The sequence below is a fragment of the Brugia malayi genome, assembly GCF_000002995.4.
Source record: "Brugia malayi strain FR3 genome assembly, contig: Bm_v4_Chr3_scaffold_001, whole genome shotgun sequence".
Taxonomy (NCBI): domain Eukaryota; kingdom Metazoa; phylum Nematoda; class Chromadorea; order Rhabditida; family Onchocercidae; genus Brugia; species Brugia malayi.
In genome coordinates, this window is record NW_025062477.1 from 9,830,602 (window position 1) to 9,849,931 (window position 19,330).

General features: G+C 33.2%; 4 protein-coding genes across 5 annotated transcripts; 2 read left to right on the forward strand and 2 right to left on the reverse strand.

Annotated features, from left to right (window-relative positions):
• Positions 1–1,912: 1,912 nt before the first annotated feature.
• Positions 1,913–2,586, reverse strand: Bm12968 (Uncharacterized protein; the record flags this gene model as incomplete). The annotated part of the gene is made up of 2 exons (XM_043080688.1): positions 1,913–2,029; positions 2,449–2,586. 2 exons carry the CDS (start codon positions 2,584–2,586, stop codon positions 1,913–1,915), a joined length of 255 nt encoding a protein of 84 aa, XP_042936622.1.
• Positions 2,587–4,842: 2,256 nt separating this feature from the next.
• Bma-wwp-1 (Uncharacterized protein) lies at positions 4,843–13,298 on the forward strand (the record flags this gene model as incomplete). The annotated part of the gene is made up of 15 exons (XM_043080689.1): positions 4,843–4,903; positions 5,174–5,319; positions 5,814–5,946; positions 6,555–6,668; positions 8,730–8,867; positions 8,976–9,213; positions 9,350–9,515; positions 9,970–10,112; positions 10,435–10,642; positions 10,844–10,915; positions 11,018–11,105; positions 11,345–11,475; positions 11,683–11,922; positions 12,345–12,587; positions 13,011–13,298. The coding sequence occupies 15 exons, from the start codon at positions 4,843–4,845 to the stop codon at positions 13,296–13,298; spliced, it is 2,409 nt and encodes an 802-aa protein (XP_042936623.1).
• A 1,224-nt stretch (positions 13,299–14,522) lies between these two features.
• Bm12969 (Uncharacterized protein) lies at positions 14,523–14,639 on the forward strand (the record flags this gene model as incomplete). Its single annotated transcript, XM_043080690.1, has 1 exon — positions 14,523–14,639. The coding sequence occupies one exon, from the start codon at positions 14,523–14,525 to the stop codon at positions 14,637–14,639; it is 117 nt and encodes a 38-aa protein (XP_042936624.1).
• A 559-nt stretch (positions 14,640–15,198) lies between these two features.
• Bma-dhhc-7 (Uncharacterized protein) lies at positions 15,199–18,354 on the reverse strand (the record flags this gene model as incomplete). Of its 2 annotated transcripts, XM_043080691.1 has the most annotated exons (9): positions 15,199–15,287; positions 15,499–15,616; positions 15,738–15,810; positions 15,866–15,955; positions 16,254–16,347; positions 16,845–16,947; positions 17,161–17,263; positions 17,662–17,775; positions 18,239–18,354. In XM_043080691.1, 9 exons carry the CDS (start codon positions 18,352–18,354, stop codon positions 15,199–15,201), a joined length of 900 nt encoding a protein of 299 aa, XP_042936625.1. The 2 variants fall into 2 exon arrangements, with proteins under 2 accessions (XP_042936625.1, XP_042936626.1); XM_043080692.1 differs by lacking the exon at positions 18,239–18,354 and having other exon boundaries at positions 17,662–17,750.
• Between the last annotated feature and the right edge of the window lie 976 nt (positions 18,355–19,330).

Consider the following 19,330-nt stretch of genomic DNA (forward strand, 5'->3'; position numbering starts at 1 on the left):
TGTCTGATGCGATCCACTCTGAGTCTTACTGCATTATCATCTTTGATAGTAAAACTTTACTGAGATGAAATTGAGGTATTGAGGTACTAAATTTAATAGGGATAGGGAGGAATAAAATTCTAGCTCAAATGGAGCAGCATGCATTTTGATTTGCAGGATTGAATGAACAGCAAATTTATAATAATTAATATGAAATTATAGTTTACTGAGATTGTAGGAATAGAGTATTTCAACACTCGTCCATGTTACCTCAGATTGTCATGTTCTGTCGAGTTTCAAATGAGCAAATATGCTAAGTTATTACCAAGCGAATCATCCATCTACTGATTTGAAATTTGAGTTTTGAAGTATTTTATGTCAAGATTGTGATTTTTTTTTTCAGAAAAACTTTATCTGCTTCATATCTTATTCCTTTTTTCTGTGGTTCGGAAAGTTTCAAACCATTATGGTTACTGCAGCTACTCTGCTTTTTATAAAAGTTTAAATCTTTGTCCACTCGCCTATTTGTTATTCACTTTGCTCTCCACGCAGACGCTGTGATCCAACTGTTAAATTGTTGCATCGACATCCGCTTTTATGCTCTCAAGATTCATTCGCTGTGTTTAGTAATAGTTTAAAAGTAATCTGCTCCATAAACTTTTGCTTATTTGGCTGTTTTCAGCTACGATTTAATAGGTGGTGCGCGGCATTTTAGGTAATGCTGGGATTAGTTTAAAAACTTTTCATGGTCGTCTAGTGCAGTTTATTTATTAAGTTTAACCAATTGCAAGGTCACCGAAAGGAGAATTGAGAGGGGGCTGCAAGCATATGTAAGTTTTCATAAACATCGGTTTTAACAGAGAGTTCAGGGTGGAATTTTTTGCAAACATTTTTGAGAATCAACTGATAAATTTCTAAATTTTTTTCAGGAGTTAACACGAACTTGAATCAAAGCTCAGGATATCACCTCCATTGTAATGTTTTCTCATACTATTCTAGAATTGCTGAAATGTATTAGAAGTTATAAAATCCAAACACCAAGTATTTTTTCTTGTTTTAGAAAAAAACATCTTTGCGGTTTTTTGTAAAAAGGCATTATTGGAGTCGGTGATCATCTATTTGATGTCTTATTAATTGGCCTCGGAATTCCTCCAATTGAAAAGCGGATGGGGAAATATATCTGACCATTAGTTGATGATCACAGATTTCGTGCTTGAATGAAATGGTTTCTGATAAATCATTGATAACGTGAATCCATGCCTTTGCTAACACTTGATTGGAATGGATGCTTGACTGAGGTGCTGTTTTAGATTGACGTTGAATCACACCTTGGAATGATTGGTTTGCTGTACTTTTTTCTTCGATTACAGTTTTTGAAGTGCATGCATTATAATTTTTCACCTTAAATTTTCAGGCAATACATGAAGAATTCGGCTTTCCAGAAATACAGCTTGAGGCATTCGAATTATCCATTCATCTGATGTAGATATGATGAGAAGACTTGCATCTCGTAATTTCTAAACCGAGAGAGAATTCTCTTCTTATCTGCTTCATTTTTTAGATAATTAACCGAGATAACCCTAAATGATAAGGTAGATTTATATACACATTACGCATTTTATTTTTCGTTTGATAAAATCTTAACTGTTATTAGATAACTCTGTACGTAATAAGCTTAAGGATAATCCGATTATTATACTCCATGATACTGATATCTCATAAGGGGAAGATTGTTACAGTAAATGTTCTCGTGCTGTGTCACCAAGTAATCTTCCTGCATTGATTACCTGGAAATGGTTTCATTTCTCAGTAAAATAATGATTCATTGTGATTTCTTATATATCGTCAAAGAAAAAATAGGGAAATCATCAATTTGAATAGTACAAAAAAGTGCTCCATCAGCAGGACTATCATTATGTCACCTTTTCCATATTTACATTGTGATGTCTGTTGCCGCTGCATCTCTCCGATGCGGTTCTTGATACACATCATCGTACTTTTTTCTACTACATCGTCCTGTGTGCATTTGGTTTTGTGGCGGATTTTGTTCCTGGTACAAAAATCGAAGCAAGTTGCAGTACTTTTGACTGCCTATTGACAGGTTGTATATGAGGATACCTTAAATTTTGTTAGTAGCAGACTGAACTAAAAGTATGCTGTAACAAAGGTTTCACATTATGCTTTATTTATGCTTAACTGGTTCGGAATTCAGTGCTAGACTCGCTTTAAATTCCTTTTGGAAAAATTGAATTCTTATGAACAGATGAAAAATGTGTCAATTATGAAATATCCTTTAACCTTTTAGATCAGGTCCATCTAAAACTTGACTTATTTTGTTGTCTTGTGGAAACTATCGCACTTAAAGCATTTGTTATTACAGTATGACTGTCACCAGTATTTTGGATCTCATGGATCTGTTTTGTAGAAGTTATGTCACACTTTTCAATGTTCATCGTCATTACGTCATACCACTACTCTCGAAAATAATGTCCATTGCAGTAAGCATTCAACCAGTATCACCGTAATGACACCTCCAGCAACATCGTCATCACTGCCATTTCGCCGCAGTCTTACCGCAACTTCTCGGTTTTTCCAACCTGTTTCCATTCATAATCAAAGTCGATAATTAAATAGTGTGCTATGTCATTTTCACATCGAAAATCATGCTTATACCTCGCATATATATATAAGTTTCACGTGACATAATCCCTTTCCACAAACCAACAAATGGTAAAGATGGATGAGCGAATTGGTTGATGTGCTGATGCTGCTGTTACTTCTCGTCTGTGGGTATCACATATTTATTTGTTCCCCTTTTCACAGTCGACATTCTTTATCTCTGTGTCGACGACCATTGCAACATGCACTTGTCGTTCGAGGCGTCTACAATCGATTCAAAAATATCTGAGCGAAGCGCAGCGCGCTCTCGTCCTCTCCTGGGTGTGTAGTGTTCGTCGAACACATCCATTCTTTTTTTCAGCTTTTCTTGATTCAGTCCTTGTATTTCGGCCTAGTAGTACCATAAATGAAACCAATGAGATTTTTATTGTAGACAAGATGAGATGGAGAAAAGCGTACGCATATCGAAGACCAAGTGCAACTTCGTTTTATAATAATTAACGAGTTACAAACTAGGAAAAAAAGCTGTATGAGATGTTCAGATAATGAAATATAGGTTTAGTGCAATAAACTTCCAGGTAAGCGAACTTATAAAAGCCATAAATAGCATCTCAAGGACATGAGCATTCCACCCGATCTATAAGTTAAAGATGGATTTGGTTGTTAACAAACATTTCTATTATCATCACCCCTTCCGGATAACATTTTCAACACTCAGCAATCGTTGTTAACCAGTCCCTGTCATAATTATTTGTAAGGATTTATTTACGGTTTCGTCGGCTTGTTTCATTGACTGGTTTCCAGTCTTCGGCATATGTTTATCATTTTTTGTGTGGGAAATGAAGGGTGGCATTTTGGTATCCGTCATATGTGTACGGCCGTGAAAGTATAGTGTTGCAAAGGATTTATTGTGGTGTTTCCGACAAGTTGGGTGGTGATTTTAGATATGAGATGGGATATGTTTTTCTGGTAGCAGTACTGATTCCTAAATGGTTTTTCCATCGTAATATAAGAAATCAAATTGCCTATTGTTTTTTTGTTATTATTATCGTTAATTACTAAGTATTACCTATTGTTATACTAGTTAGTTCATTTACTATTGTTGTTATTATTATCATTGTTATTACTTATTATTATTGATTACTATTATCATTGTTATTATGTATTATTATTAATTATTAATTGTCGTAATCACAAGGTGAAAGCAGTCAAATAGCGCACTTCTCACTGGTCAAAGTGAATTTCTACTTTGGGCAAGGAATCATCGGCTGATGTCATCCCATATCCATTCGTAAGATTATTTGTAATCTTTAATCGGTGAATAATAGAGTTTTTTGACTCATATGGTTTTCAAACATTGAAGATATTTAATTTCTGTGCTATTTCTCTAACATGTTTTCAAGTGGTAGTTTGTTAGGAATATAGTTCCACCAATGTTCTTTGAACTCTATCAGATTTCTTTTTCAATTACTTAGGCGTTTGAGCTGTTTCATCAGATCTGAGCTTATGCTTAATTCACGTGTATATATATATGTTTGTATATATATGTTTATATCATCCCTAACTTATCACACTGACGTCGCACTATTTTTATTTTAGTGTGATGTTTGCCTGTCTGTCCTGCCTTCCCTTCTCGTCATTTTGCTTTCTGCCCCTCTTGTGAGCTCTCTTTCTATTTTTGCCTCTCATTTATATTTTGTTACGTAGATCACTTCGTGATTTTCAAATATCACTGTGCATTTTATTCCCGTAGTGTTTGAGCAACCTGTTTTAGATTATATTTGCAGCGATTTGCCAGGAAATTTTTCATTGTGATAGTTCACTTTTCAGTACAAGTTTCGGGAAACTTCTCTCTACTTTGCTTTCCTTTCTTGTTGAGAATAGTTGTTTAGCGCTAGAAATGCTTTGTGTTTATAATGGATCAGTGGTTTATCAATTAAAATGCTTTTGTTGCGTTATTACCAGTTGAAATCCTCAGTGCGATCTCTTTGCTATGTACTGCAAAAAATAAGGTACTGACATTTGACATTTTCTTCTTGATCATTTTGTTCTCCATTATTTTCAACTTATGTACATCATCGGAACTAAATTCTCCAACTATTGCAAGCTAAGAATATGTTGGTGTAATTAGCAGTGCGATTTGTCTCCTCTGTCGTTATTGTAAGCAATTCCAAAAATCCCCACAATATCTTTTAGGTTGTGAATGTTCTGGTTATATATGCAATCATCAGTAGGCTGACAAAAATGCCTTCACAAAATGGGGTTGCAGATGAACGCACAAAGCTTTTCCCATTAAATATATCCAGTAAGTACAACTTTTTGTTCATATTAGAGAAAAGATTGCATTCTTTTTTATGGGATTTGATCGCATATGCGATTTTCGCTATCAAGCATTTCCACGTTATATAAGCTTGATCCAGATGTATTCTCTCTCTTTCTGCATCCCTTTCGCAATTTAGTATGGGAAACTGAAGGTAGAAATCACAGAAAATTGTTAGAGTGCATATAAAAATGGGCAAACTCACATATATATTCATTGTTCTTCCTGAGTGTCTGTTCTTTCCATATGTTACAGTCATATCAGCAAAGCTGCATGGTGTTAGTGGTTTATTTAATAAGCCACCAGACGTCTATGTAGAAGTGATTGCTGATTCTATCACTTCGAGAAAAACTGCTGTCCGAAAAAAGACAAATGCACCACAATGGGATGAACAAATACAGGTAAGCTGATATAAGAATTACGTAAACATTCAAGACGTCTTTTGCAGTTATATGCCAGGAATATGTTGCATTATATTTGCAAGGGGGCTTACGTTCACTCGTTATTCTATTTGCTCGATGAACTATCTATAAAAAGAATAATATGTTTCTTTGAGAAACGGTTTAAACAATCGCGGTTAATAATGAAGAAAGGTTTCGAACTATTCTTCTAGAATGATTAGATTTAGCATATTTAGACATCTTGTTACTTTTTGCAGAATACTGTCACTTAAAGACAACATATTTACATTTCTTGACTGCTTTGGCAAAACATTCTTCCTACTTCACATATGTGAACTCGATTTTTAATTTTTGGAAAAAGTGATCTGGATTCTAATTATTTGATGTACTTTGTACTTTTGACATATTCTGGAAGGCAACATACTAACCATAAGTCAGAGTAATACAGTTGAATTCACTTTTTTCAAACATGAATTTTTATGCCTAATGCTCAGATTCAAATTCATGAATCATCAGTTCTTGAATTTCGTGTGTTTGGAAAATCAAAATTGTTCGAGGATTCACTGATTGGTCACAAAATATTGAAAATGTCCCATGCAATCAAGAAGGAATCAGATAATGGAAAATGTAAGCATGCGGTGACGTTTCTTAGATTCCTGATTTCAGTTTTTTATTTGGTTTTTATATATATTTTCAATTGCTTATTAAACTTTCATATTTCTGTTATATAATAAAAATATGCCACATTCATTTTCTGAATTCTTCAGATTTTAAATTCGTGTTTATCTTAATGCATTATGTTTTTCCGGTCTGATAGTCGCTTTATATTGGATTTTGACTTAGAAATTCCCTGCATCTTAGGGCTTCCATTCAGATATTTCAGGAAAAGTAAGACTTGTAGAAATATTGAATTTCTACTTACCTAACTGAACTGGATGAATGAATGTGTGAGATAAGATTAATAAACATCAGATGCAGGGAAAAGCTATCAAAATACAATCAAGCATCCTTCAGTATATAAGTGCTGTTTTGAATGAATTTTACAAGTTAGAACATGACCAATATTCCCAGTATTTTATGATTAGTAAGCACTCATGACACAATCTTAGATCTTATGCGTTTATCTCTGATTATTTTAAAAGAAAAGTGGCCTTTTTATCGACAATTAAAATTATGTTTTTTTTTATGGTTTGTGGGATCATCCTTTTTGTAACAGTATCAATAATTTTTTTTAGTCGACAATACAAAAATGACGCTGCACCTTTCTTCACCGAAAGATATGGCAAGAATAGGCGAACTGAAGATTTTGGTATCTGGTATCGTTATACGTCCCAAGAAAAAAAGTGTAGGTAAGTACGATTTAATTATCAATACTTTCAGTTGAAAATTGAGGTTTCATATGAAGTAATAGTGAAAGTATGGTTATGTAATTTTTTTTTTTTTTGTTCTGCATTGAAATAAAAATCGCGGTTTTCTGAACAACTATTTTTCCAGCTTCTACTTCTTGATCAGTATCTGCTTTTGAAATGGCATGTTGAACATGAATGACATGTTATTTGATATTCTTCCTTTATAGAGTCTAAACTATACCTTTGCTCTCTTTAAAATGCAACATTTATTTAGCAAATGCTACAGTCAGCTCCTATAATTAACATACATGCAATCGTGTTTTGATGTCATTTAGTGATGCAATGGATCAGAATGATTGTAAGCAGGGGACTTTTTATTCATTTATTACACTAACCCCTTTTGTCGTTTTCATAACACGGAATGGTGCTATGGTGTTTGATTTGAAGTATGAAGATTTCGGAGGCTTTCCGTATAGTTCTGTAAACAAATGGCGAAGTTCTTCAATTTATCTCTTGCAAAAATAATTACAACTTGTAAATGCCGATGTTTGGCTGTGAAATTCGATTCAGTTTTAACTATCAGCAGGAGCAACCTTTTTGCTTGGGGATGGTAAAAGTTTTAGCGTTAAAATATTCGCTCTTTTCAATTTTGATTATGAAGTTAATAAATTAAAACAAATTGCACATTTTCAGTTGGAGCTATAACAGCTTTTAAAATAAAAAAGAGGTTGTTTTGCATAATGAACAATAAAAAATCTTAAGCGTTAATCGTCTTTAGTTTTGTAGCTATCAGAAAACTTTACCTCATATATAGAATCCGTTTTTTTGGATTTCCTTCTTCTAAAACTGTCATTCCAGTTATATCGTGTTTTACTAATTCTTCCGTCACTGAATCAAATTTTTTACAGTGCATTTTCGCTTCTCTATCGATTGCTGCAGTTTCTTACTCATCAACTTAGCAGATGGTTTATTCATGCTTGTTCTTTAAATTTAATATTTCTCCTTGTTAATCCGCTGGACTTGAAAAAGAAAAAGTAAAATTTGTAAACTTGCCTATTTTGTATTTTAAGATCTTTTTACGTGATATAAAGTAATTGTAAAAAAGACATGGAAAAATATACCAAGTTCTCAAGTACATATTATTAATTGCATAATCCCGTTCATCATATTTCTTATATATCGAAACATTTTGTACAATTCTCGCATTTTAAACATAAATGGACACCGGTATAAAGTTTTTTTTGTTCCTCTTTCTAATTAAATTACGTAAATTTTTGAATTGTAATGCGATAGCGTTACCGTATGTTGCCTATCTTTATTTTTTTTGTTTAACATGGTTGCGATGATTGTGGTTTACAGCGATTGCAATAAATAACGAATAACTTTTCATTATTTGAATATGTGGTTACGATCGCTTGTTATTAAGACAATAATCTGGTCCTATTCCCTCATCAAATCTCATCAGATCAGCTGAAATAACCCTTTTGGCATACGTATGGTATTTCATTAACATTCTCTCATTCGGAAAGCTTGCAAACAGTACTAATAGATAAGTAAATATATATGTGGCTTACATCCTTCCTATTTTACATATTTGTTGTACTCGAAGCAACCAACTGAAGTTTATGATTATCGCTCTTCTTTATACCCATTTCAGCATATCTCATTATCTGCATAATGTTTTGAGAATATTACGTGTTATTCAGTTAAAATATCATCACTGGATTAGTTAATTAATTGTGGGTTTTTGGATCTTTTTTGTTATTACTGGATCGGGAGACATTATTTCCTCAGTTCACAGAAAAAGCTTGTATATCAGCTTGAAATTTTTGTGATGTACTATCCATTAACATATATCTTGAATATTGTCTTGCCTTCAAAAACTTGAATATCTGGGATTTTTTCTTCAATTTTTAGATTATTTTTTTAACTTCGTACTTCTTTATAAACTGTATTTAATTTGTTATCAAAATTCTTAAAAATCTATTATTCTATTTTAAATCTTTGTTTACACGAATAATTGTAAAATTCATAATGTTTTAGACAGTATACAGCTTATAGGAGGCAGTCATATTGTGGAAGGTCACGTTGGTGAGGCATCCACTTCTTGTCCAAATAATATGACGAATGGCGCTCTTGTTACTACTACAGTCAGCAATACTGCAACAACGAATAATGCTAATCGCAAGAATAACCCTGGTAATTTTCATGCGGACGCTGTTTTTCAGTAGTCTTCATTAGGTTCTCAAAATTGTTTTGTGGTTATTTTGTGTTTTAAAGCTTACAAATGGCGTTACATTATTGTAGGTAAAAGTAGAGACACTATGCTTTCGCAAACTCATGCTGGTTCAACTATAACTGAAGAACGTTTACCGGAAGGATGGGAATTACGTTACGATGCTTACGGGCGAAAATATTATGTAGATCATACAACAAAGAGTACAACATGGGAACGTCCAAGCACAACGCCACTACCATCTGGGCAAGTTATTATTTCGGTGAAGCTTATAAATGCTCATTTTTTTATTATTAAACCTGGCATTTCGTTGCCTCATACTCTGATATGAGTTGCTATTCTAAGTGTTTTTGGTCGTCATAGCCTCTTGTAATACCATAATACAAAGGCAAATATTTCTAAAATGTAGTGTTTGCACATGGTTTTAGGTCCTAACATTTTACAGATGGGAGATGCGGCGTGACCCTCGAGGTCGTGTATATTACGTAGACCATAACACAAGGACAACCACGTGGCAAAGACCTACAGCCGATATGCTAGAGGCACACGAATTATGGCAGTCTAATAGGGATCAGGCAATGCATCAGTGGGAGCAAAGATACTTGCTACAGGTGTCTGCTGAACTTTAGTACTCTTCGCTTCATTTTTGTAGTAACTGCATATATCCAGTTTTATTTGTAAATTCTGGCTTTCAGCATTATTTTTTAAAACTTATCATGTTATTAGATTTTTCATATTGTGTAAGTCGATTGTGATTGAGAACAGAGTTAAGGAAGAATGAAGTAGTGGCAGTAAGGAATGTCATAGAAAGCAGAATTTCTCAAGGATATGAACAAACAATAATAATTAACCGTAGTCAATAGCTGTGCTTTCTGTGTCTATGGTTAGATTGTCTTTTCAGAACTTGGTTTTAGTTAGAACTTGTGTACCGCCAGTTTTATTTTATATATTTTGTTTCCCAGGATGAACTGAGTATAGCAGAAGTGTATATACTATTTAAAAATTAGAACATATTCTTGGTAACTCAGTTTATATAACTTTTGCCCAAAAATAATATTGTTTTAGTCAAATGCAATGATATCAAACGATGACCCGTTGGGTCCATTACCAAATGGCTGGGAGAAGCGTGCTGATCCAAACACTGGACGTATATATTTTGTTAACCATGTTAATAAAACAACACAATGGGAAGACCCTCGCACGCAAGGGTATGTTCAAGTTTATCTTTTGGTATTTGGTAGTTCTTTTTAAAAAATGGATGAAGAAGGGAGTAAGGTAAGGATGGTTACTATTAGATGGCGTGTAAGAAATGAGGGTATTAGCATTCTGCTTTATTTAAATCTAGTGTTTATTATATTTTTGTAAATTTAAATTATCTTGAAATGAACTATAAATATACGAACAATTGATTATATTTATAATGGTCATCATATTGGAAAGCTTTATGGATTTTCCGGTGCAGCTGAAATATTCTTGAAAGTTTATATAGAGATAATTTTTATCTCATTTTGCTATAAAATGAATTTATAGCGTATCAGATGAGCCGCTACCAGACGGTTGGGAAATGAGATTTACGGAACAAGGAGTACCTTTTTTTATTGATCATAATACGAAGTCAACCACTTACAATGATCCTCGTACTGGAAAGCCTGTAGGACCTTTAGGTGCAAACGGATTGCCGATGAGTTTCGAAAGGACATTTAGATGGAAAATAGCCCAATTTCGGTATTTGTGTCTGGTACGTTATTTTTTAATATATATACAAGAATGTTAATATAAATGATTTTGTCTTTGGAATCGATACTTGAACTTTAATATTTATTGTTTGAAAGGCCAGAACAGAAAAGTGAGAATGAAAGTGAAAGGGTTCTGAAAAAGAGTTCAGTCCATAGTTTTGCAGTCTCTCCTCTATCAAATTCAGTTATCAATTTTTTTTCAGTCGAACAGTATCCCAAATCACGTGAAAATTGCTGTCTCTCGCAACAATTTGTTTGAGGATTCATATCAAGAGGTTCTTGACATTTAACATAGTTGCATTTTGCTGTAATGAAGGTAGTAAACGCAACATCATCTGAAGGCATGGAGATGTGTAATGTATGTAATTAAATTTTAGATAATGAGAAAGAATCCGGTGGATCTTCGTAGACGCCTTTACATACAGTTCCGTGGTGAAGAAGGTCTCGATTATGGTGGTGTTGCTAGTTATGTTTTATTTTTAGTGAAAGCCAATATATTTTGGACAGTACATTTCATTTTATTTATTTAGAGGATAAATATGCTTTTCGGCGTTTCGAAGAAGGGATTTAATTTCAGCATTTTTTTCAAAATTTATAATTCGCCATTTGCTTGTACATTATTCTCATGTCGTTTTAAGGCGATACAGAAACTTGATGATCTTTGTGACATTTCAGGGAATGGTTCTTTTTATTATCACATGAAGTACTCAATCCCATGTACTGTTTATTTATGTACGCTGGAGCAAATAATTATAGCTTGCAAATCAATCCTGCCTCATTTATTAATCCTGATCATTTGAAATATTTTGAGTGTATTGGGCGATTTATTGCCATGGTATTTTCTTTTTAAATTCTTATATTCTTTGTTACCTTGTATCTTTTATAACTTTCAACAAGTTTCTATGTGTTATGGTTGTGGTATATTGATTTGTTTGTTTGCCGCTATCCAACTGAGATCTTAATTGCTCAACAAATAAGGAGAGATATCTTGTATCTTTTCTGCAAAGTGAAATGAATCCTATTTTGCTTATTTAAATTTCAGGCTCTTTTTCATGGAAAATTTATCTACAGTGGATTTACGATGCCTTTTTATAAAAAAATGCTCAGAAAGAAGTTCACACTGAAGGATTTGGAAAGCGTTGACGCTGAATTTTATAACAGCTTAATGTGGATCAAGGAAAACAATGTGGATGAATGTGATATGGAGCTCTATTTTGTTGCTGACTACGAGTTATTGGGCGAAATACGAACTCATGAATTGAAGGATGGTGGTGCAGAATTGGTAACGTTTGTTTATATCTAATTTGTTACTTTATGGTAAGCAAGAGTTGGGAATTGCTCGTTGTTACGGGATGCAAACGAAATTTGATGATCTTGAAGTCCAGCAGAGTGATTGGTTATATATATATATATATATGGTGCTGTGGGATTTTTTTCCCAGAAAGGCTTTGTTTTCCTTTGAAATTCGTCGCTTCTTGACCTCAGTTTTGGTATGATCGTCTTTCATATTAATGCATAAGTTATGAGCTATATGTTTTTGTGGTGTTAGTGATTTCTTTTTACGATAGTAGGGAAGGTAGTGATTGTTCATTTTTCTGACTGCGTTTAATGTTTTTGCAGACACTACGAGTATTTGTTTCACTTTTTCCTGATGTGATTAACCACTACTAATGCATGTTATCAAAGTTACTATTAATCTTATAGAAAGTTTGCGAGGAAAACAAGGAAGAATATATTGAATTATTAATGGAATGGCGGTTCAACCGTGGTATTGAACAACAAACACGAGCTTTTTTTACCGGTTTTAATTCTGTTTTTCCACTCGAATGGTTGCAGTATTTTGATGAGCGTGAGCTGGAACTACTGCTCTGTGGAATGCAAGATGTCGATGTTGATGACTGGCAAAGAAATACTGTTTACAGACATTATGCACCGCAAAGTAAACAGGTAAATCCTAATAAATTCTGTCTGAAATTTACTGTTTAGGAAATGTGTTAGAATATTTTCTGATCAAATAGGTTTGGTGATGAGATGCAAAAGTTAATTGATTGTCCTCCCATTTTTCTATTTCATTGTCAACAGTAAGGTTTTGGGGGATTATTAAATGTAATGGAAATTATTCGGTATCGTTGCTTGTACTGAAACTTCTTTTTCTGTAACGGAAGATAATGTGTAGTGATTTGTAATGATAAAATCTATGAGATTAATTCATGTTGGACATTATTTCTCATTTCTGTTTGGTCAGTTTCATTTCGTCAGAATATGTGGAGATGAGATGATAAGTAAGATGAATGCAGTGATGTGCGGTATTCTATGTTGGTTTTATTTCTGCTCATATGAAATGTTATTTTTAATGTGCGATAAATTTAGGTCATATGGTTTTGGCAATTTGTCCGTTCACTAGATCAGGTGAAGCGCTCGCGCCTTCTGCAATTTGTTACGGGGACTTGTCGAGTACCCGTTGGTGGTTTTTCCGAGCTAATTGGTTCAACAGGTCCGCAGCTATTCTGCATTGAACGAGTTGGCAAAGAGAACTGGTTGCCACGTTCGCACACTTGTTTCAATAGACTTGATCTGCCGCCGTATAGGTCCTATGAACAGCTGGCTGAGAAATTAAGTAGAGCTATTGATGAAACTGAAGGATTCGGGAATGAATGAAGCTGTGAATACATAGTGTACTATATATTTTCTTTAGGGTGCTATAATTTTTTCGGACTTCGTTCCTTGCAGAAATTTACAGTCCTGTTATTTCGACTTTAACATTCCATAAAGTTTTACTAGTTTAAGTTTAATTGTAAAAACTTTACCCGGTCCTTTTCAGTCTTTATGGTCCCTATAAGCACTTTTTTCCCTGTGCATTACATCACTATTAATGATTTCAATTTATCAATTTATATGTCTTTGGAACTGTCTTTATCACTTTAGTGATTGACGTTGCGGTGGTTTTACATCAAAATCTTTTACTTGCTCTGGGAAAAGTTTCAGTATTCCATTTTCCGATTAAAATGGGTATTTCAAAGTGGGACGACTTTATGTACAATAAATGCATTGAAGCTTCATAGGTTCTTAAATTTCCAGTCGTAAATTTGCCACTGTGTGGATTTATTCATTTGACACATATGCGTTGTGATGTTCCTTGTTATTACATATGTGAACTAGAAAAGCATACGGTACTACCATTATGTTTAATGCAGATATCAGGTTCTTTATAGTAATTGTTTTCGAAATTACAAAATACCATTTAGTAGTGACAGAAATGTCTGCGACATTTCTCATGAGACATGCTTCAAACTAATAATACCATATTTTCAATTTTTCTGTGAACAGGTTGAATCTGTGATATCATTTTTTTTTCCGTTGTGATATATTAGTTATTATTTCATACATGTTCGTGGACCAAATACCAATACAATTATTTATTATTACTATTATTATTACTAATTACTATTTTTAATTGCTCTCGTTGAGTACAGTACTACTACTACTGCTGGTATTTGTTCATTAAAATTAAAATATGTGCAAGGGTCATTTTCAGTAGCGTTAGTTTTCCCCACATATTTTTTTAATTATAAGATTATGAGGATTTAAAGACCTTCACATTTTATGTATGACAGGACACAATTTTACATATTTCAACCAGTTTTCTGCGCTATCTGAAATGTAGATTTACCTTACCGTATTTAGTCTTAAATAAATATGACACTATTGGAGAGTCCGTGAACACTGTTGCACCTTCAGTCTTTTGAGGTCTGCTTTTGATAGTCGTTTACACAGTAGCATATAAAGCGATGATTCTACTTTTCAAGAAAAAAAGGAATGAAGAGAATATTTTATAAAATATTAGGTTCTTTAAACGGCACTGGTAGTTAGTCGATTCAGACAATGTGGTGCTTAGACAACAATCTCGACTTTTACAGTAGCGGTCTTGAGTTAGCAGAAACAGATGGGAGCTTGCGGGCTCCAGATAAAGCGAACGGGCGAGCCCGGCATATTCCGTGAAGCCTAAGGCTCAGACATTAATAAATTTCGTTCTATTCTCATTTGTTACAATGGTAATAGTCGTGAAGAGAGAACAGTACTTAGCTATATGGCCGTATTAAGCACAAAAACATGAACAGTAAAGTGACAAATGTATGGAATTCAGTATAAACAGGAAATCGTCATAAGCAAAAGCAGAAAGCACGAGGTAAGGCATGGCGATATAGCGGACTTTGAAACGAAGTAAATGTTGAGAAAATGATTGAAAGGGTTTTCAAAGGCATATTTGTCTACTAACTGGATATAGAAACGAGAACGGAGTTAACGTGCCGCTTTATGTTAACAGGACTACTATTTCTCATCTACGCTCATTATACCATTTTTCAAATTAAAAAAAAAAAAAATGAAAGGCTTAGGTATCAATTATACTACTTGGTATAAATTGTACAAACTAAACGAACAAGGGCATTTCTCAAAATAAATATATTGTCATGAATTCTTAACTCTTTGTAGAAAATATACAGTTCTGAACATTCAACAAACGTCTCCAAACTGTTGTGAAACATACAGCTATCAAGTTTTAAACAATAAGTGGTTGATTTGAGAGTTGAATCACGTCTCGTTCTGACGGCAAAGCTGAGCATGGTAACAACCACAATATCATTGGTCCTAGAAATTAAAACAAATTGAAACTGATCTATATACCAAACAGTATTCGTTCAAAATGTGTATATGAGGTTTTCTCTCTTATTTCACAGTTAATTCTTAACATATTTGTAATAACGAAAGATGTCGCTTAATTTACCCGGGGAAGAAGTAATGCGAGATAAGAAAGAAGGACTAATATAATATCCTTATTCTCTTTTTAAAATCTGCTTACCGCTGCCGCACACCTCCCGCACTAGAATTACTTTTGAGCGTGATAGAGCCACTCGATTGTGGAAACCCTTGCGTTGAACTGCTTCTACAGCCGTCTCATCGTTCAGAAGTGCTTGTATCTAAATGAGATATTAGTAGCTCTCTAGATATTATATCACAATAATAGCATAAAAATGAAATTTCAAGAATGCTGTCTAGTATTTCTTGTTTAAAATGACAACTCCTTTCTTGTTAAATTACCTGATCACAAGAAACCGCCAAAACGAACAAACCAAATAGAGCGCTTTCGATAGAGAGGAAAACGGTATGCAATCTAAAAGTAAATAATAGTAAGTAGAATCCTGGTTTAAATTCTTGTAAACACTAACATTTTCGCATGATGTACACTTTGTCCATATGGTCCTTTCATACCGGTAATGCCGTATTCATCGTGGTATACCCAAGCCGTCACTATTAAACTGAAAAAAAAAAAAAAAAAACTAAATATGGTATTTCAAAAGAAAAGATTAGATATTTGAAAAAAATGTAGGTTTGAATGTGTTAAAATTTAATAATGTGAAAGAGTAGAAATATAGAAAGAAGGGTAATATTCGCGAAAAATAAAATCAGTTTCCCATTTTTTGGCGATTGCATAACTTATAAGTTTCACAACGACAGCCATAAAAGTAAGTACAAATGTTCATCAGTTAGGTATTCTATTGAGAATTTCAATAAAATGCATAATCGCAGTGCTAAAAAAATGTTGGAAAAACATACCTGAGCGCATATCCTGAAGATAGGCCAACATACAACAGAAACTGAAGGAAATATTTTTGGTTGTACTCGCCGATGCAATTATTAACCCAGGGACCTTAAAATATTGAAGATCTAATAAGTACTAGAAAGATGTGACTAACATTTTCAATGAACTTCATGTCTTCTTTATTTCATTCATCCCACTAATTCAAATCAAAAAATTCGCACATTGCTCTCAAGAAATTCTCACAAACATCTTGTTCGATGCAAAAGTAATCTTTTCTCATCTTGAAAATCTCTTTCTACCGGATCTTGGCTTTAATATCAAAATTCAAAAGTAAGACCTAAACTATTTCACTCGTCACACAATTCTTCTCATTAATTTTCAAATTTATTGTGAACGACACAAAATATGCGCAGGATGGACTACAAAGAAGATAATCTGTTTACTAAGAGGAGAAAATAGCATGTTGCAAGACCGCGACGAAAATAGTTCTGCTACTATTGAAAAACGTTCTACTTTCAATGACAGGATAATTCGAAAGAAAACAGTACTTAATTTTTATGCAGAATCAAAATAAAAACTACTGATAACTATGAACAAATACTAACAGTGATGATCCATTTTTCGAATGCAGCGTCGGCAGATACGACAATGATGTGCTCGCGGTGGTCTATAAGACTCGCATCGAGTGCAAATTGTCCAATCCTTTCCCTCAAAAATTATTAAATTTCATTACGATTTCATAAATCACCACAAAAAATCCACTAGGCTAATTTCATATAGTGTCATTTTTACCTTATCTACAATCGATTATTTGTATATAAAGCTTAAATAATTCACGAAGATCACATTTAAATCTGATCGAGGCGTAGAATAGATAATTCTATCATGGGATAAGAAGCAGTTAAGTAAAAGTGAGCTAACCACAAATTTATTTTCTTCTATCACTTCCACATCGGTATCTGTACTATTGGATTCACTATCAGAAAGCGATTTAGGAAAACGATTCCTATTACAATGTAACAATCTGAAAAAACATCAAAAAATAAATATGAAAACATATAAGACGACTTATAACTCCATACCTGAATCAGCATTTAAATTCTGCAGTCTGTACAAAAATTTTACTTGAACAACTGAAAAACAGTATGAACTAAGAGTGAAAATTATAAATCAGAGCATATAAACAAATATTACATTCTCATTTAGTGAGTATGCACAATACACTCATTTGGTAGTGACCCGTTATCATAAGACACATGAGTTGTCCAATTTGGAAAATTGAGAACGCGACTACGTTTAGTTTTAGATTTCAATTTCGTGTAGCACTTTTAACTTATCACTTGCTAAAGTAAATAAAACTAAAAACCTAAAAACAAGTAATGCGTGAACAAATCATTAGAAAGTAATTATAAATTAACGCACCCACTCCGACTAATCGGCACAATCCCTGGATCCGTAATCATTGCTCGCAAATGAGATGCAAATGCAAAAAACAACACTGTATTAAACATAACTGCATGCAGCGCACCCCATAAACTGTAACTGACAATGAGCGATATTACAAATTATTGTTTCGTAAATTCTTTTCAATCATATTTTACAAATATATATATATATATATATATATAGAGAGAGAGAGAGAGAGAGAGAATGTTTTGCTTTATGTAAGGCTTAATGGAAGTCTTCGCAAGCACAGGTTAATAATAATAATATTAATAATAATAATATTAATAATGATAATATTAATAATGATAATAATAATAATATTAATAATAATAATATTAATAATAATAATATTAACACATACACACAAACAACATAGTGTCCTAAAATGTACATTACAGTTATGAAATAGTGATGCCGAACGCCCGTAAATGTGTCATTCTTTTTAAAATTATAGTAACGCTAATGAGGCATGAAAATACTAACAGAAATGCAGAGATGGAAATTTTTTTATGGACTACCATTGCTGAAAAGATCGGAATGAATTGATGCACACCTTTGCATGAAGGTAGGTGCAATGAGCCATACGATGACTACATAATCGGCATAAATCATTGCTAAATAAGTGAGCAAAGCGCAGAAGATTCCGCACAAATCACGACGGAATATCATTCCTCATTAACAATCACTACATCGGAAGTCAACACTGCCAACCTTAAAATGGAAATAAAAAACAAAACTAAACACAGAGAAGAAAGAAGAAACACAAATCCGTATTAACTAAACCTGATCTGACTCAATTGCATCACGAATAACATTCTTCACGTCTGTCCGAGACACATAGTTTCACTCCGCGCACTTGCTAAGTCGACGGAAAAGGTCATAGCTAAGTGCTACAAGGGACGCTTTTCAGCGGCTGGTTCGTGCTACAGAAGAAGGTGAGGACGGTGCTTTGACACTCTGTGTGTTTTAGCGAGAAACCTCATAATTATTATGTGGCTCACTACAGTACTATTATTATTATTATTAATATTATTATTATTATTATTATTATTAATATTAATATTATTATTATTATTATTGTTATTATTATTGTTATTGTTATTATTGTTATTATTATTACTAATTATTACTATTATTATTTTTATTAATTATTAATCATTAATGTAAGATAAAATGTAAAATATGCAAATAACTGTAAACAAAGGGAAGAGCCGGGAAGCAAACTGGTAATTGAAATAAATTTCTGAACAATTTTGTTATTTAAAATGAAGTGATATCGACTAGGTTAAGTGTAACACGACATGATTCATTTATAAAACTGGAAGTGGAAACTTGTAACCTTACAAAATGTTAAAGATTATCGTTCAAATTTTACAATCAGCCATTGCTGCAAGTAATAAAAATGGTAGATATCAATGTTTTTTTACTACTTTTTCTAATATTGGAGAAGAGGAAAAGACTGTCAATTATGTTCAGTACATTCTTTCCTTTTGTGACAACGAAATTAATTTAGCAAATCAGACCAAATTGTAAACCTTTCCTCTACATTTGTTATCATCACCTTATATGTCAATGATAAGTGAATCGACACAAATCACTCGGTTTTAGCAGTAGTAATCCTGATTTGTCATTTATAAAGAAGTGC